This window comes from Macadamia integrifolia, unplaced genomic scaffold (genome assembly GCF_013358625.1).
Source record: "Macadamia integrifolia cultivar HAES 741 unplaced genomic scaffold, SCU_Mint_v3 scaffold577, whole genome shotgun sequence".
NCBI classification, from domain to species: Eukaryota; Viridiplantae; Streptophyta; class Magnoliopsida; order Proteales; family Proteaceae; genus Macadamia; species Macadamia integrifolia.
The window spans coordinates 180,411-192,887 of record NW_024870491.1 but is presented as its reverse complement, the minus strand read 5'-3'; the positions used below and the strand labels follow the sequence as shown (position 1 = coordinate 192,887).

The 12,477-nt window shown below is 37.1% G+C and overlaps 1 protein-coding gene and 1 long non-coding RNA gene across 2 annotated transcripts; one reads left to right on the top strand and one right to left on the bottom strand.

Moving 5' to 3' along the window:
* The first annotated feature begins 1,373 nt into the window (after window positions 1–1,373).
* On the top strand, window positions 1,374–2,191 carry LOC122069308. Its single transcript, XR_006137429.1, has 2 exons — window positions 1,374–1,603; window positions 1,755–2,191. It is a non-coding gene; the product is annotated as an uncharacterized LOC122069308 (long non-coding RNA).
* A 4,713-nt stretch (window positions 2,192–6,904) lies between these two features.
* On the bottom strand, window positions 6,905–7,399 carry LOC122069311 (TIR-only protein-like). The gene has a single exon (XM_042633304.1). The coding sequence runs from the start codon at window positions 7,397–7,399 to the stop codon at window positions 6,905–6,907; it is 495 nt and encodes a 164-aa protein (XP_042489238.1).
* Window positions 7,400–12,477: the final 5,078 nt, after the last annotated feature.

Below are 12,477 nucleotides of genomic sequence, written 5' to 3'. Positions count from 1 at the left end.
CCCCCCCGGGGGGTGTAAAAGATTCTTCTTCCGTCTTCACACTTCACAGCCATTACTTGGTGCTGTGGTCGTTCGTCAATTTATAAATTGTTTAAGCATTCTGGGAACCACTAATTTCCACATGCAATTATACAATTGATCTTCAAAGCTATTTTTACTGATGTGGGCTCCACACACACAACCCAGCGGCGCCCGCCGCAAGGTATTGTGGTATTGTGGTATTGTGATATTGTGAAATGTCCATGGAAAAAAATATATATATTCAAATATGAAATCAAGATTTTTCACGGTATCGGGAGAATTTAAAAGATTATTTTATAGTTATTTTTATTAAAAGTTATTGAGCCTTATAGGGTAGTTAATTAACTTATCATAGGTGTGAGCTAAGCAGTTTTTGAAGAGATTAAATATCTTCTCATTTCTAACAGATTACAGAATACATATTTATACATTTGTCATAATGGAATAATGACCTTAGAATAATAGACTCTAAGTGACCCTTAACTCTTAGAATAATTGACTCTAAGTGACTCTAACTGACCACGGGGACCATAACTGAATCTCTAACCGTTCACATGGGGAGATAATAGCCTAAGATGGCTTCTCTTTATCAGTCCCACTCAGACAAACCGAGGGTGAGCCAACAGTGAGTTTGCTGCATAGAGAATGAAATCAAGCACGGGTAAGACTCTTAGTCAAGACATCAGCAATTTGATTTACTGTAGAAACATAACGAACAAAAAGTTCATGAGACGCAACCATCTCTCGCACAAAGTGGAAGTCTATTCCAATATGTTTGGTGCGATAATGGAAAATAGGATTTGCTGTCATATAAGTCGCATCGATATTGTCGCACCAGATTACCAGTGGAGTAGCAAGGGAAACCCCGAGCTCATTGAGCAAGGAATGTAACCAAACAAGCTCAGTAGCAACGGCAACAACAACCTGATACTTACATATTGCTGATCACTTTTTTGATTAAGAGTTTGGAGGAGTAAGATATCGAATCCAGCGTGAGCAAGATGACGAGTTCCAGATGAGTTCCGTCGCCGGGTGAAAGAAATAGTAACTTATTACAAGGGTATATTAGATACTTCATATTTAATAAGGGCATTTTGGTATTTAATATAAAATATAATTACTGACATCAGCATATATGGTATATTTCTTAACAGTGACTGAAGATAGGGAGTCTAAGTCTAATTCGGTGAAACAGAGGGGATCATCTTATAATTGTGATATTCTACAATGGATGGCGCTGGAAATTACCTTAAAATAAAATAGGGATCTGATGGCGGCGTCGCCGGTAAGTAACTAAATTACTAACCCTCTCTCCTCTTTTTCTTAGATTGCATATCATCCCTCCCTTTCACTGTTCCCACCCTCTCTCTTTTCTTTTCCTTCTCTTTCAGGGAAACACAAGAAAAAGAAGAAGAGAAATTTAACAAACATGCTTGCAAGGAACCTAACTCCTGTGAACAGTTACCTCTCTCTCAAGCAATGGATTTTTTTTTTTTTCCTGCAATTTTCCTCCAAGAGGGAATCAGGTCGTTCTTGCTTGATGGTGCTATTGAAAGTCGATGTGGAACTCACCATTGTTGGGGTAAGACCTATCTCTCTGTTTTTTCTCTATTATAAGTCTTCTTCACCTTTCCTTAATTTGTTTTACTCTATCAGTAGATTATCAGTTATGTTTCTCACTCGCTCGCTTATTTCTTTCTCTTTTATTTTTCTTTTTATTTTTTAATTTCCAGGAGAAGCTGTTTTTGTTTTGAGAGTCTCTCTCGAAATTCATGTCGGTATGCATTGGAATTTCAATCTGGGAACCTTAATTCAACTCTTTTTTTTTTCCCCTTAAGTTCTTAAGGATAATCCTTATGTTTAAAATGTGTTCCCTTTGGCTGAAGTGTTCATTAATCTTCATAAAAACTGCCATTTGGCTGAAGTGTGTTGATCAAACTGAAGGAAAATTTATGTACTGAAGTGCAGGTTTGTCAGAACTCTTTACTTGGAGGTGGATGCTAATTTTGTGTTCTCTAAGATGGTTAACAGTTAGGTGATGAGGAAAATTTAATATGGAATTGGATCCTTACATCTTAGCTATTGATTTGTGGGCAAAATAAGCTACTTGATCTCTCATACTGGTACATCTTTACTCCAGGGTCCATCAATCAGAAGAACTTTTCCGGTCATGTAGGTTCCAGGAGAGTTTAAGTGGATTGATGCGCCTTTTTAAGAAATAAAGAATCAATCCGATAGAGACTGAAACTCAAACCAAATATTAACAACAATCTCTGATGAAAATACAATAGTGACCGCAGGTAAGAAGGAAAAGTTATTATTTAGTTTTTTATTTTATTTTATTTTTATTTTATTATTATTTTATATGTACTGGTGAAATAGTTAGTTGGTGCTCTCGCATAGATGTAATAATTGTCATTGGACTGTAAATATATGGCTGCTCGGTGTAAAGAGAGATGCATTATGTGAAATTTAACCACAATTAAGTGTTGAAGGACATCAAAGGAATTTTTTTTTTTTTTTACCAACAGAAAGAGCTTCGTGACCAACAGACAGAGCTTCGTGAGAGCGAGAGATTTAGGGTCAGCTTTCTAGTACTCAAACCCAGATCAAATAGAGAGTATCAGCGATCTCTTCGTGAGCAGAGAGAGAAATCGACATAGGGTAACAGAGCTTCTCCTTCGTGAGAGAGCCCGAGAGCGAGTTAGGGTAAGAGCTTCTCCTTAGTGAGAGCGACCGAGATGAAACCCTAGCAGAGCTTCTCCTTCGTGAGCAGAGAGAGGTGTGAGAGACAGAGAGGGGTGAGAGAGGGAGTGTCGTGCGAGAGAGGGCTTCCAGCGGGAGTTTCTGAAAGTTTTAATTCAAAAAGTGACTCAGTCCGGTTTGATTCATTGAATGGTTCGGTTCGTTTACCTCAAACCGATTTTGCATGAGCTTCAACCTAAGATCAATCTTGGCCGTTGGTCTAAAGGATGGCACGTGTCCTCTTCTGCACCTAGCAAAACATGAAAAAACAGAAGATTAGAACAACAGAGGATTTTTATCCTTACATAATATGCAATACTAAAGGTAGCTGACTCGCTGTAGTCCAATGTATAAATGAATAGATAAATAAATCAAAAGAAAAAAGATTCTCCGGTCTTCTAGATGCCACGCATCATCGGTGTAAAATTAATGCTACAGATCACCAGTACTCGAGTAAAGGACGAGTGGGGCCCATTAGAGAATGAAAACAATTTGGAGGAGCGCAATTCTGAAAGCAAATTGCAAAGATGACCCCACCCAGAGAAAACATAAAAAGCAAAAGCATTTTTTAATGAGTACCACACATACATAAGTGGTCTAAAAGTGATCCAACATCCACAGCGTTTTAAGTTTTAACCCCTTTAGAATAGTGATATAAAGGGATCTGATTCGGTTTGAATTTACGATTACTCGGATTTGAACCCATTTATCAAATGACATATTTGAATCCGATCTGATATTTGATGGAATTTTATAATTAATATAATATTCAAATTCAGTTGTTTATTGAATAATTGGATACTATTTAATCAGATAAATTATTCAATTAGTAAATCAATTTGATCTAATATTGATTATGGAATTCTAATTTCGGTTATCGTTTTCATTGGAAATAAATCGTTATCCTACTTGTTAGGGTTATGGACTATTTGGGTTAGGACTTAGGACTTCAGGATTATTTATATTACCAAAATGTCTTTATAAAAGAGGGTATTATTAAATTAATCTCATTTTACAATCAGATAGTTAATTAGTGATATATTATCCGATATAAAATGGAAATATCTGAATTTAAATTCAGTTAACTTTCAGACGGATTTGGATATTGTTTTGAAACCAAAATTCCAGATTCGAAAACCAAAATTCAGTTAACAATAATATTCTTGTTATGCTAGAATATTATACATTAGAGGGAATTGATTATTTATTTTCTTTTGTCCATCTCCAAGCGTGTTTGAGATAGAATTTTTGACTTGGAGAAGGAATGAAAGTGGGTGAAGAAAAACTTTGGAGGAATCTTTCCTTATGATGTTGTTGACAAGTTTGCCTTCAATGTCTTCATCTAGGGATCCCAGGTAGAAGGGGCTACCCCTTTTTTTTTTTATCATACATTATGGGCCCATTTGATAATGTTTCAAGAAACACGTTTCTATGTCCAGAAACGGTCAGAAACGGAATAAAAAGCGTTTGATAAAACTCTTTCGGGCCCGTTTGATAACGTTTCAAGAAACGCGTTTCTACCGTTTCTGTTTCCAGAAACAACAGAAATGGAGCAAAAAGCGTTTGATAAAACTGTTTCGTTTCACTTATTTTAAGAAATAGAAATATAAATTTTTACTTATTTATGGTTCAAGAAACGACCCAGGCGAAACAAGTTCAACTTGTTTCGCCGTTTCTGGAAACGACTTGTGACAATTCTTTCACTGGTTACCATCGACTTCTAAAAACATGACTTATCAAACACCTTCAATTCCGTTTATGTTTCTAGAAACAAAAATTTATGTTTCTGCCTTTTCTTGAAACAAAAATGGCAGAAACGTTATCAAACGGGCACTTCGTTTCATTTGTTTTCAGAAATAGAAATAGAAATTTCTACCTATTTATGGTTCAAGAAACGACCCAGGCAAAACAAATAGATTACTATCGACTTATAGAAACATGACTTCTCAAACACCAGGAATAGATTCTTAGTTTTCAAACTAGGGTAATAAGAGATCCCCTAGATAGTCCTACGCATGCATTGTTTTGTTTGGAGAACTTGAAAAATATATTGCTGAAACTTCTTAGCTCAAATATTGCTAAAACACATGCAGTGTTTTGTTTCAACTTGCCTTCGGTGTCCAAGAAGAGGAATGGTGAAGTGTGGATCATGTTGGTTTAAGTATTGTAAGTGGTTGTGATATATTTCAATTATGATCCCTTAGTTCAAGGTAATGTAAATAGGATTCATAACTTTGGTCTTTGGTATGCTAGAAAAAAGAGGGAAGATTGGGAAAGAAGGGGGTGGGGACAAGAATAAGAACCCGTATGAAGAAACCCAAATTTCATAGCTTTTCCTTGTATTTGTTACACTATAAGAGCCACTGGTTCTCATTTCAGTGCACAGGGTTGCAAAAAGTGTTTTTATAACAGGATAATATATATGGGCTGAACTCTGTTCCTTATCTCATTTTACTCTTTTCATTCCATCATGTTTAGGGAAGTTTTCCTTTCTTTTGCAATGAATATAATGGGCTGGTCATGAACTGCTCGATATATTTTTTTGTCGGTGAAATATGCTATACTTGCTTGTGCTTGAAGATGAGAGCAATGACCATTACCAACAATGTTCACTCGTGTTTATGTGTCCTGGATTGTCATCATTCGTTTCTTTTTTATTTCATGGAGTATCTCAGTTATGTTGCCATATCCCTCTGCAAGAAATGTTTTCAAAAACAGGTTTAAAAAATGAAAAAAAGAGAACTATTTCTAGAAACAGAAATGGAAAAAATTGTTTTTTCTATTTCCAGACATGAAATAGACAGAAACGTTATCAAATGGGCCCCAAGTATTATTCGTTTTCTTTGACTTCTTCTACTGTAGGATTTTAGTTGTTTGACTCTCCTTTTGTTCTACTTCTTCTACTGTAGGGTTTTAGTCGTTTGACTCTTCATTCCTCCCCTTTTTTTTTTAATTTTTTTTTTTTTTTTATTGTGTTTCTCTTTTTTTTTTTTCCTGTAGATTCTTCTAATTTTTGTTGGGGAATGAATCTCAGTTGAACGAACATTCATATTATTCTTTTCTAGATAGATTTGGTGAACAATTTGGGTATAATTGCTAGGTTTGGGACCAAAGAGTTCATGGAGGCCTTGCAGGCTGGGGCTGATGTGAGCGTGATTGGACAATTTGGTGTGGGTATTTTGTTGAGAAAGTCATTGTGACGAGCAAGCACAATGACCGATGGGACATTTGGACTGCCCTGCAACTTTGTCTACAACATGAAAGAGGTCAGAAATATTAAATCTCTCTCTCAAATTGATTTGCCTTTGTTACGGATAAATTGAGACTTTTCTCATGGCTCAATATTTGAAGTGAAGATACCTGAATTTTCTTGGTTCGTAGTGTAAGGTATTACTTGATTTTTTTTCCCCAAAATTTGTACGTATCATTTTTCTTTCGTAGGATAGAGTATTACTTGATGTTTTAGTCCTACGGGTTATCTTTGTTATTTTCTTGTTTATATTTACCCTATTTTCATTACAGATTTATAAGGTCCCTCCTCCCTCCTCCCTCCTCCCTTTTTCCTTTTGTGAATTATACCCTAAATGGCTCCTCCTCCTTCGATGCTCTTCCCCAGTGACTGCTCCTCTTTCAATGGGTGTTTTAAAGTTGATTATCAATGACTGCAATCTCGTTCTAAGGTTCAAAGCTATTTCATAACACAAAGTAAAAGAAGTGAAAAACTAAATTAATGGTGTTAGATTTCAATGGTAAGTTTAATATTTTTGAGAATTTAGGATGATATCTCATATAAAGTTTGAAAACATGGGTAGTACAAGATAATTTTCTTTAAATGATAGAAAATTTGAACGTACATGAAAGCAAATCAAACGTAAATTTGGTTATTATCAACTGATATAAATAATATATAACAATCAAATTTTTTGTACATGGAGATGGAGCTCTGTTTCTATTGATGCCGGTACCTTCTTCCTTCTGCATCTAACTCCATCAAGATTTCCACGACGCCGTCCGAAGCTCTTTTTAGCAGATCCGACCAATCCCTTGAAGACCCATTGGAGAAAATAATCGTCAGAATGGTTCCAAATCTCAGGAAGGGAGTGAGAGAACAGAGCAGCTGTTTTACTATACTTGGTCCTTACCCGTTGCTCGAATCAAATGGGAGGCCCACCCTGCGCTTGGCTAATTCAAGCGCCAATGTAAACCTGTGCAGCTTCTGGGCCGGATAGCTTCCATCATCAACAACCACAAGATCAGATGGGTTGACATCATAGAAGATGGGAATGATCTTCTTCTGGTATTCTGTCATGAGAGCTAATTCATGGAGACAGAAGTAAGAACCACAATAATTTGGAGAGAAGATGACAACCCCAACCTTACAGTCTCGTATAACAGCTTCAATATTCTCTAAGAGCTCATCCCCAGGCTTCATAGTCTTATAGTCCAAGAATGGGTGGAGCTTTAGATGGACGAAACGATCGTAAAGCAATGCAGCGATGTTGCGCTTGGTGTCCATCCCTCTGTGGTTAATGAAGACGTCACAGAGCCTGGCTGGCCTGGGAGTTGTACTGCTTGTTTGCCTTCTGCTAACGAAAATATTGGTACCCAAGCACTTGGATAGGGAACGACACATCGTAAGTTTCAAAATTCAATAGACAGAGATGGTGCACTGGTCGATAAAGAAGAAGCAACAGAGGTGGAAGAAAGCTTTGTTTTCTGGTAACAGGTTTCTTCTATAGTGCTCTCTGCAGCTTCATGTGCTTAAGATTCAAGGTTTGGAACCCATATTTATAGCTATTTGCGTGCTTAGGAACCCAGCCGTCACTAACATCCTTTGCACTTTCTCATTTTTCCGCCGTCTTCGCTCGCTTATTTCGGGATTTAAATCATATATTATTTTTCGTCTTTTAATTCTTGTGCAATGCTTCCTGCGTTGACGTGGATGGACAGATGAAGAAAAAAAATGAATGCTGCTCAGATCGATTTATGTCAGATTAAATCGAATGGAACCAAGAAAAATGACCCAACCCAACCAACCCTACCTTCCAATATTGGCATAGAATAACGTAGAAAGCATGCATTCATCCTATATATATATATATATATATATCGAGAGAGAGAGAGAGAGAGAGAGAAGACGGGGTGCGAATCTTGGTTTAAGGAATCGGATCCACGGTTTCAAGTATTGGGATTGTATTGACATTGGCTGAGATCCATCCTCAATTATTGACAGATTTGGATCAATTATCCGTATTGTTTCTCGGTAAAATAATAAAAAAAATATCCTTTAAAAAAAAAAAAAAAAAAAAGAAAGACAAAATCAGTCTATACTCATTGATCTGATAAGATCAGTATTGGATTAGTATCTCCTAATACCATTACCAATACCAATACCAATATTGATATGATACTATTCCCTAAATCCATGATCGATCGAATCGGATTAGAATTGACCTAAACCAATTCTGATTCTTAACCGATATTGTATCAATGAACTAGTAATCATGAAAGGTAAAATAGTTAAAAGAAAATGATTTTTCAATTAAAAGAAAAAAAAAAGGTATTTGTATCCGATCCTGATTCCTGACCGACTTACCAATACATCCACCACTGAATTCTCCCGCATGCATTAGAAGATGGAAAAACAATAATGGAAGAATTCTCCCGCATGCATTAGAAGATGGAAAAACAATAAAGGAAGAAAACTGACATTCTCACCCTCTCTTTTTGTCTATCTCTCTCTACTGGAATAGGTCCCACAATCCAGCAATACCCAGAAAATCCTCTACTTTCTTCGTCACCGAAAGGACAAGAGACTCTCTGTCGGACTGGGGCCCACAACCCAGCGGTGGCCTAAAATCCTAAGGGTCGACGACGTGTAAAAAAAGTTGGACGCATGGCACCTAATTAGTGTAAAACCAGTTTAACTAATCTGCTCTCTCTTCCCCTGACATATTCTTCTCAATCTTCCTCTGTCTTTGGAAATTTGGTTGGATGGCTACTTCCACGCACCATAGTTTCTTATTTCGAAGACTATTTGTAATTGACGTGTCTCTCTCTCTCTCTCCTCATGCCACCGTCTTCGCAGTCAATTTCACGTTTAAAAATGTTTATTTAATTCTTAAAATTAGTTATTATTGTTGCGGTTCAAGAAAAAATAAAAGCAAACTCCTTAAAACAACCTCAATTTTACTTGCGTTTTGGAAACCAACATGATCCATCTAGCAACTTTGAAACGAAATAACAGTTTGAAAAAGAAGTGGGATGACTAGAGGTATTCACTCCCTTCCAAGATTATTTGAGATTAGAGATTTTCCTCATCTTTTTCTGAAGTGTTGAGCAATTGTTGATTGATACTGATAAATTCCAATTTATTAGCATTGATGGTAATCTTTTCTATATATGGTTTCAGCTGTCATTTTTCAACTATGGTTTCACGTGAATCTTGTTAACTTTGATTGCCTTTTTTTTGTTGCCCTGACTTGACTTTGGGAATCTATTTGAGGAAAACATCATAATAGAAAAGTAAGGAAACTTAAAGTTGTAAAGGCAGTGCTGAAAATTAATTCTCTTGGCATTATCTCTTTCATATTTTCCTTTCAATTTGAGGCTAAAACCAAAAATCAAAAGTTAGAAAGAAAATGTTAGATTACTTTAAAACTTGAACTGATTCAAAAGACAAATTTAAGGTTTTGAATCTTAAAAATATTAATAAAACAACTCAAATGGATTCACAAAGCCAAGTTAGAGCAACATAAAAAGTCAATCAATGTTGAAAAGAATCACATGAAACACATCCCATGAAACCATAGTTGAAAAATGACATCTGAAACCATATATAGAAATGATTGCCATCAATGCTCCTGCATTGGAACGTATCTGTATCGATAAAAAATTGCTCAACAGCTCAAAAAAGATAAGAAAAGTCTCTAATCTTAGATGAATCTTGAAGGGAGGGAATACCTCTTGTCATCCCACTTCTTTTCCAAACTGTTATTTCGTTTCAGAGTTGCTAGGTGGATTATTGGTTTCCAAGACACAACACTAATGTGATTATGACCTCAGCAATTATGCATGGTAAGAAAGGTTGGGGTTATTTTATAGAGTTTACTTTTATTTCTTCTTGGGCCCCATGAACAATAACTAACTTTGTGATTAAGTAAATAATTTTAAACTTGGGCTAGGCAAAGATTCAGCGATAGACATGGTTGTTTGGTGGCGCAACAAGGGCAAAGGATGGTCCTTAAAGATGGGCTGGGCGTTCAGTTTGCTTGTTACGATGGCTGCGATCTGGAATGAAAGAAATCAGAGTCGCTATGAGGGTAAATCGAGAAGCGCAGCATTAGTCCTTCGTGGCATTAAAAGTGAGATTTCTTTTTTATGTAGTAGCCAAAAATTCTACCCCAAATCCGTAGAGGACCTCATTATCTGTAGAAGACTTAATCTTGGTATTGCTCCCCATAGCAGACAAGGCATTCTGGAAGTCCATTGGTGCAAGCCTATCCAGACTTGGGTGAAGCTAAATGTTGATGGGTGTTCCCTTGGCAACCCTGGTCGTGTAGGATGCAGAGGTATTTTTCGGGACCACCAGGGGAGAATGATGCGGTGCTTTAATTTCTCCCTGGGCGTGGATTCCAACTTTTCAGCTGAGATTTGGAGCATCATTAAAGGCATGTCGATTGCTCGAGACCTACACATATCTCACCTTTGGATTGAGTCCGACTCCTCTGCGGTCGAAAAAAAAAAAAAAAAACTTTGCCTCATCGCTGGTGCAGGAGGATTTGGTCGACTAGGAGCATCTTGGACTTTAGAATCAACTTTAACCTTTTTTTTTGGTAAATAAGAAAGAGTGCTCCATTGTAATATTCATAGTCCCCACGTTGAAGCCTCATATGGCAAGCAGCACTTCTACAAGATCAAAAAACGATAGTTGGGCATGCCGACTCATACTCACAATCAACCGACTCGAACGATAATTTGGCAATGGCTTTAGGTATGTGAAATTGACTGATTGCAATTTCCACCTGGCATACTTCATGTTTGTTACTCATAAGCATTGAATGCAAGTCACAGGAGTGAGTCCAACCTGGTCCATCCTAAGCCCAAACAAGACATTGGCTAAGATTTCTAACCCTGAAGATGGATTAGGGTTGAAAAACAATAACCTTAACTAAAGGTCGGGCTAGGCCTGGGTTGAGGCCTCGGACTGAATCTGACCTGGTCCAGCCCAACCCAACCTTGACTGGAGCCCTGATTTTTTTTTTTTTTTCATTTGACTCTTGTAAATATGCAACTTATCTTTTGAATGAAGCAAAATATTAGTCCTCATTTGTGTCCAGCTAAATTCTACTTAATTAAAGGAAATTTTCACCAGAGAGAAAGTGGGATGCAAGGATAGTTCGGCTCTGTCCACTCATTGAAAGCTGGAAAAAGGCCTTCCCCATAAAATATGGAAACTGAAAAATTTAAACCCATAAATAAAATTAATAATTGTGAAATTTGAACAATGATTTCAGTTATTATTAAATACTCTCTTCATTTTTCATTTTTTTCTTCTTCATCTTCTTCTCCCTTGCCTAGCCCAACCCTTGCAATCCTCTTCCCCTTCCCATGGTTAGGGTCAATTACGGTCAACCTGACCCGACCTGACCCAACCCGACCCAAAAGGTGGATTAATGTTGAATTTTCAGGCTTGAGTCAAGGTCAGACCGAGCCTAAACTCAGATAAAGGGACTCAAGATTAGACTAAGATTTTGAAAAAACTGTTTAACCCCAACTTATGAATAACAATGAACAACAGAAATGCTCTTTCTTGGTAGATTTGAAACACCACACTCCACTCCCGTTTCCACGGCCCTAGCAATTGAACTAATGATTTATCTCCACGAAGAAACTAAAGAAGATTGGTCACAATGCCACGTGCTCTTTCTCCTCACTAAGTTCTTCGCACCAAGGGGAGAAAAATAATAAAAAGGATCCCAACAGATATTAGGAACAATGATCGTCGTAACGGTAAGATCAATCATTCAAAAAACTAATCAGCATGAGGGAAAATATCACAATTACATTAAAACCCACTATCACAGAACGAGATGTTCTTCCCACCACTATAGCAACTTATTCTTGTCACCTCTCACTAGGGTTTTTTAAATACCTTAAGGGGAGAGGGAGAGGGAGAGGGAGAGGGAGAGGGAGAACGAGAAGGTGAGGAGAGCTCAAAGAGAAAAATCTTGTAAGGAGAGATAAACAAAACAATCTTCCAAAAATGAAACATCAAAATCAAGGGGAGTGAAGAAACAACTCGCAAAAGGGAGCATTCATCAAAGTTTGATAATTTGGTCTCATGCATTGTTGCCCTGGATCAAAGAGCTATGATCTACCCTCAGATCTGATGGTTGGGACTTAAACAAGGATTTGATAATGGGAATCTTGTGTTAGCTGCCTTAATTAAATTTAAAGTAAATCCCTCTCCCATGATTAGGGCTTATCAGGGTCAACCTGGCCCGGGTTCAAATAAGGGGATCCAGGATTGGGATAGGGTTTTCAAAAACCTGGCCCTCTCTCATCCCTTCATCAAAACATAGGAAAAGAGAACTAGGCCAACCACTAGAGCAGAGTGATGAGAAATGATTCATACAGATTCAAAGCTATCTTCCATAGTTGTTTGCACAACTATTTTCAAAAAATTTACACCCCCCTCCACCCCCACCA

What these genes read in the sequence shown, in the direction of transcription:
- LOC122069311 (XM_042633304.1), bottom strand. Translation starts at nt 7,399, where the DNA reads ATGTGTCGTTCCCTATCCAAGTGCTTGGGTACCAATATTTTCGTTAGC.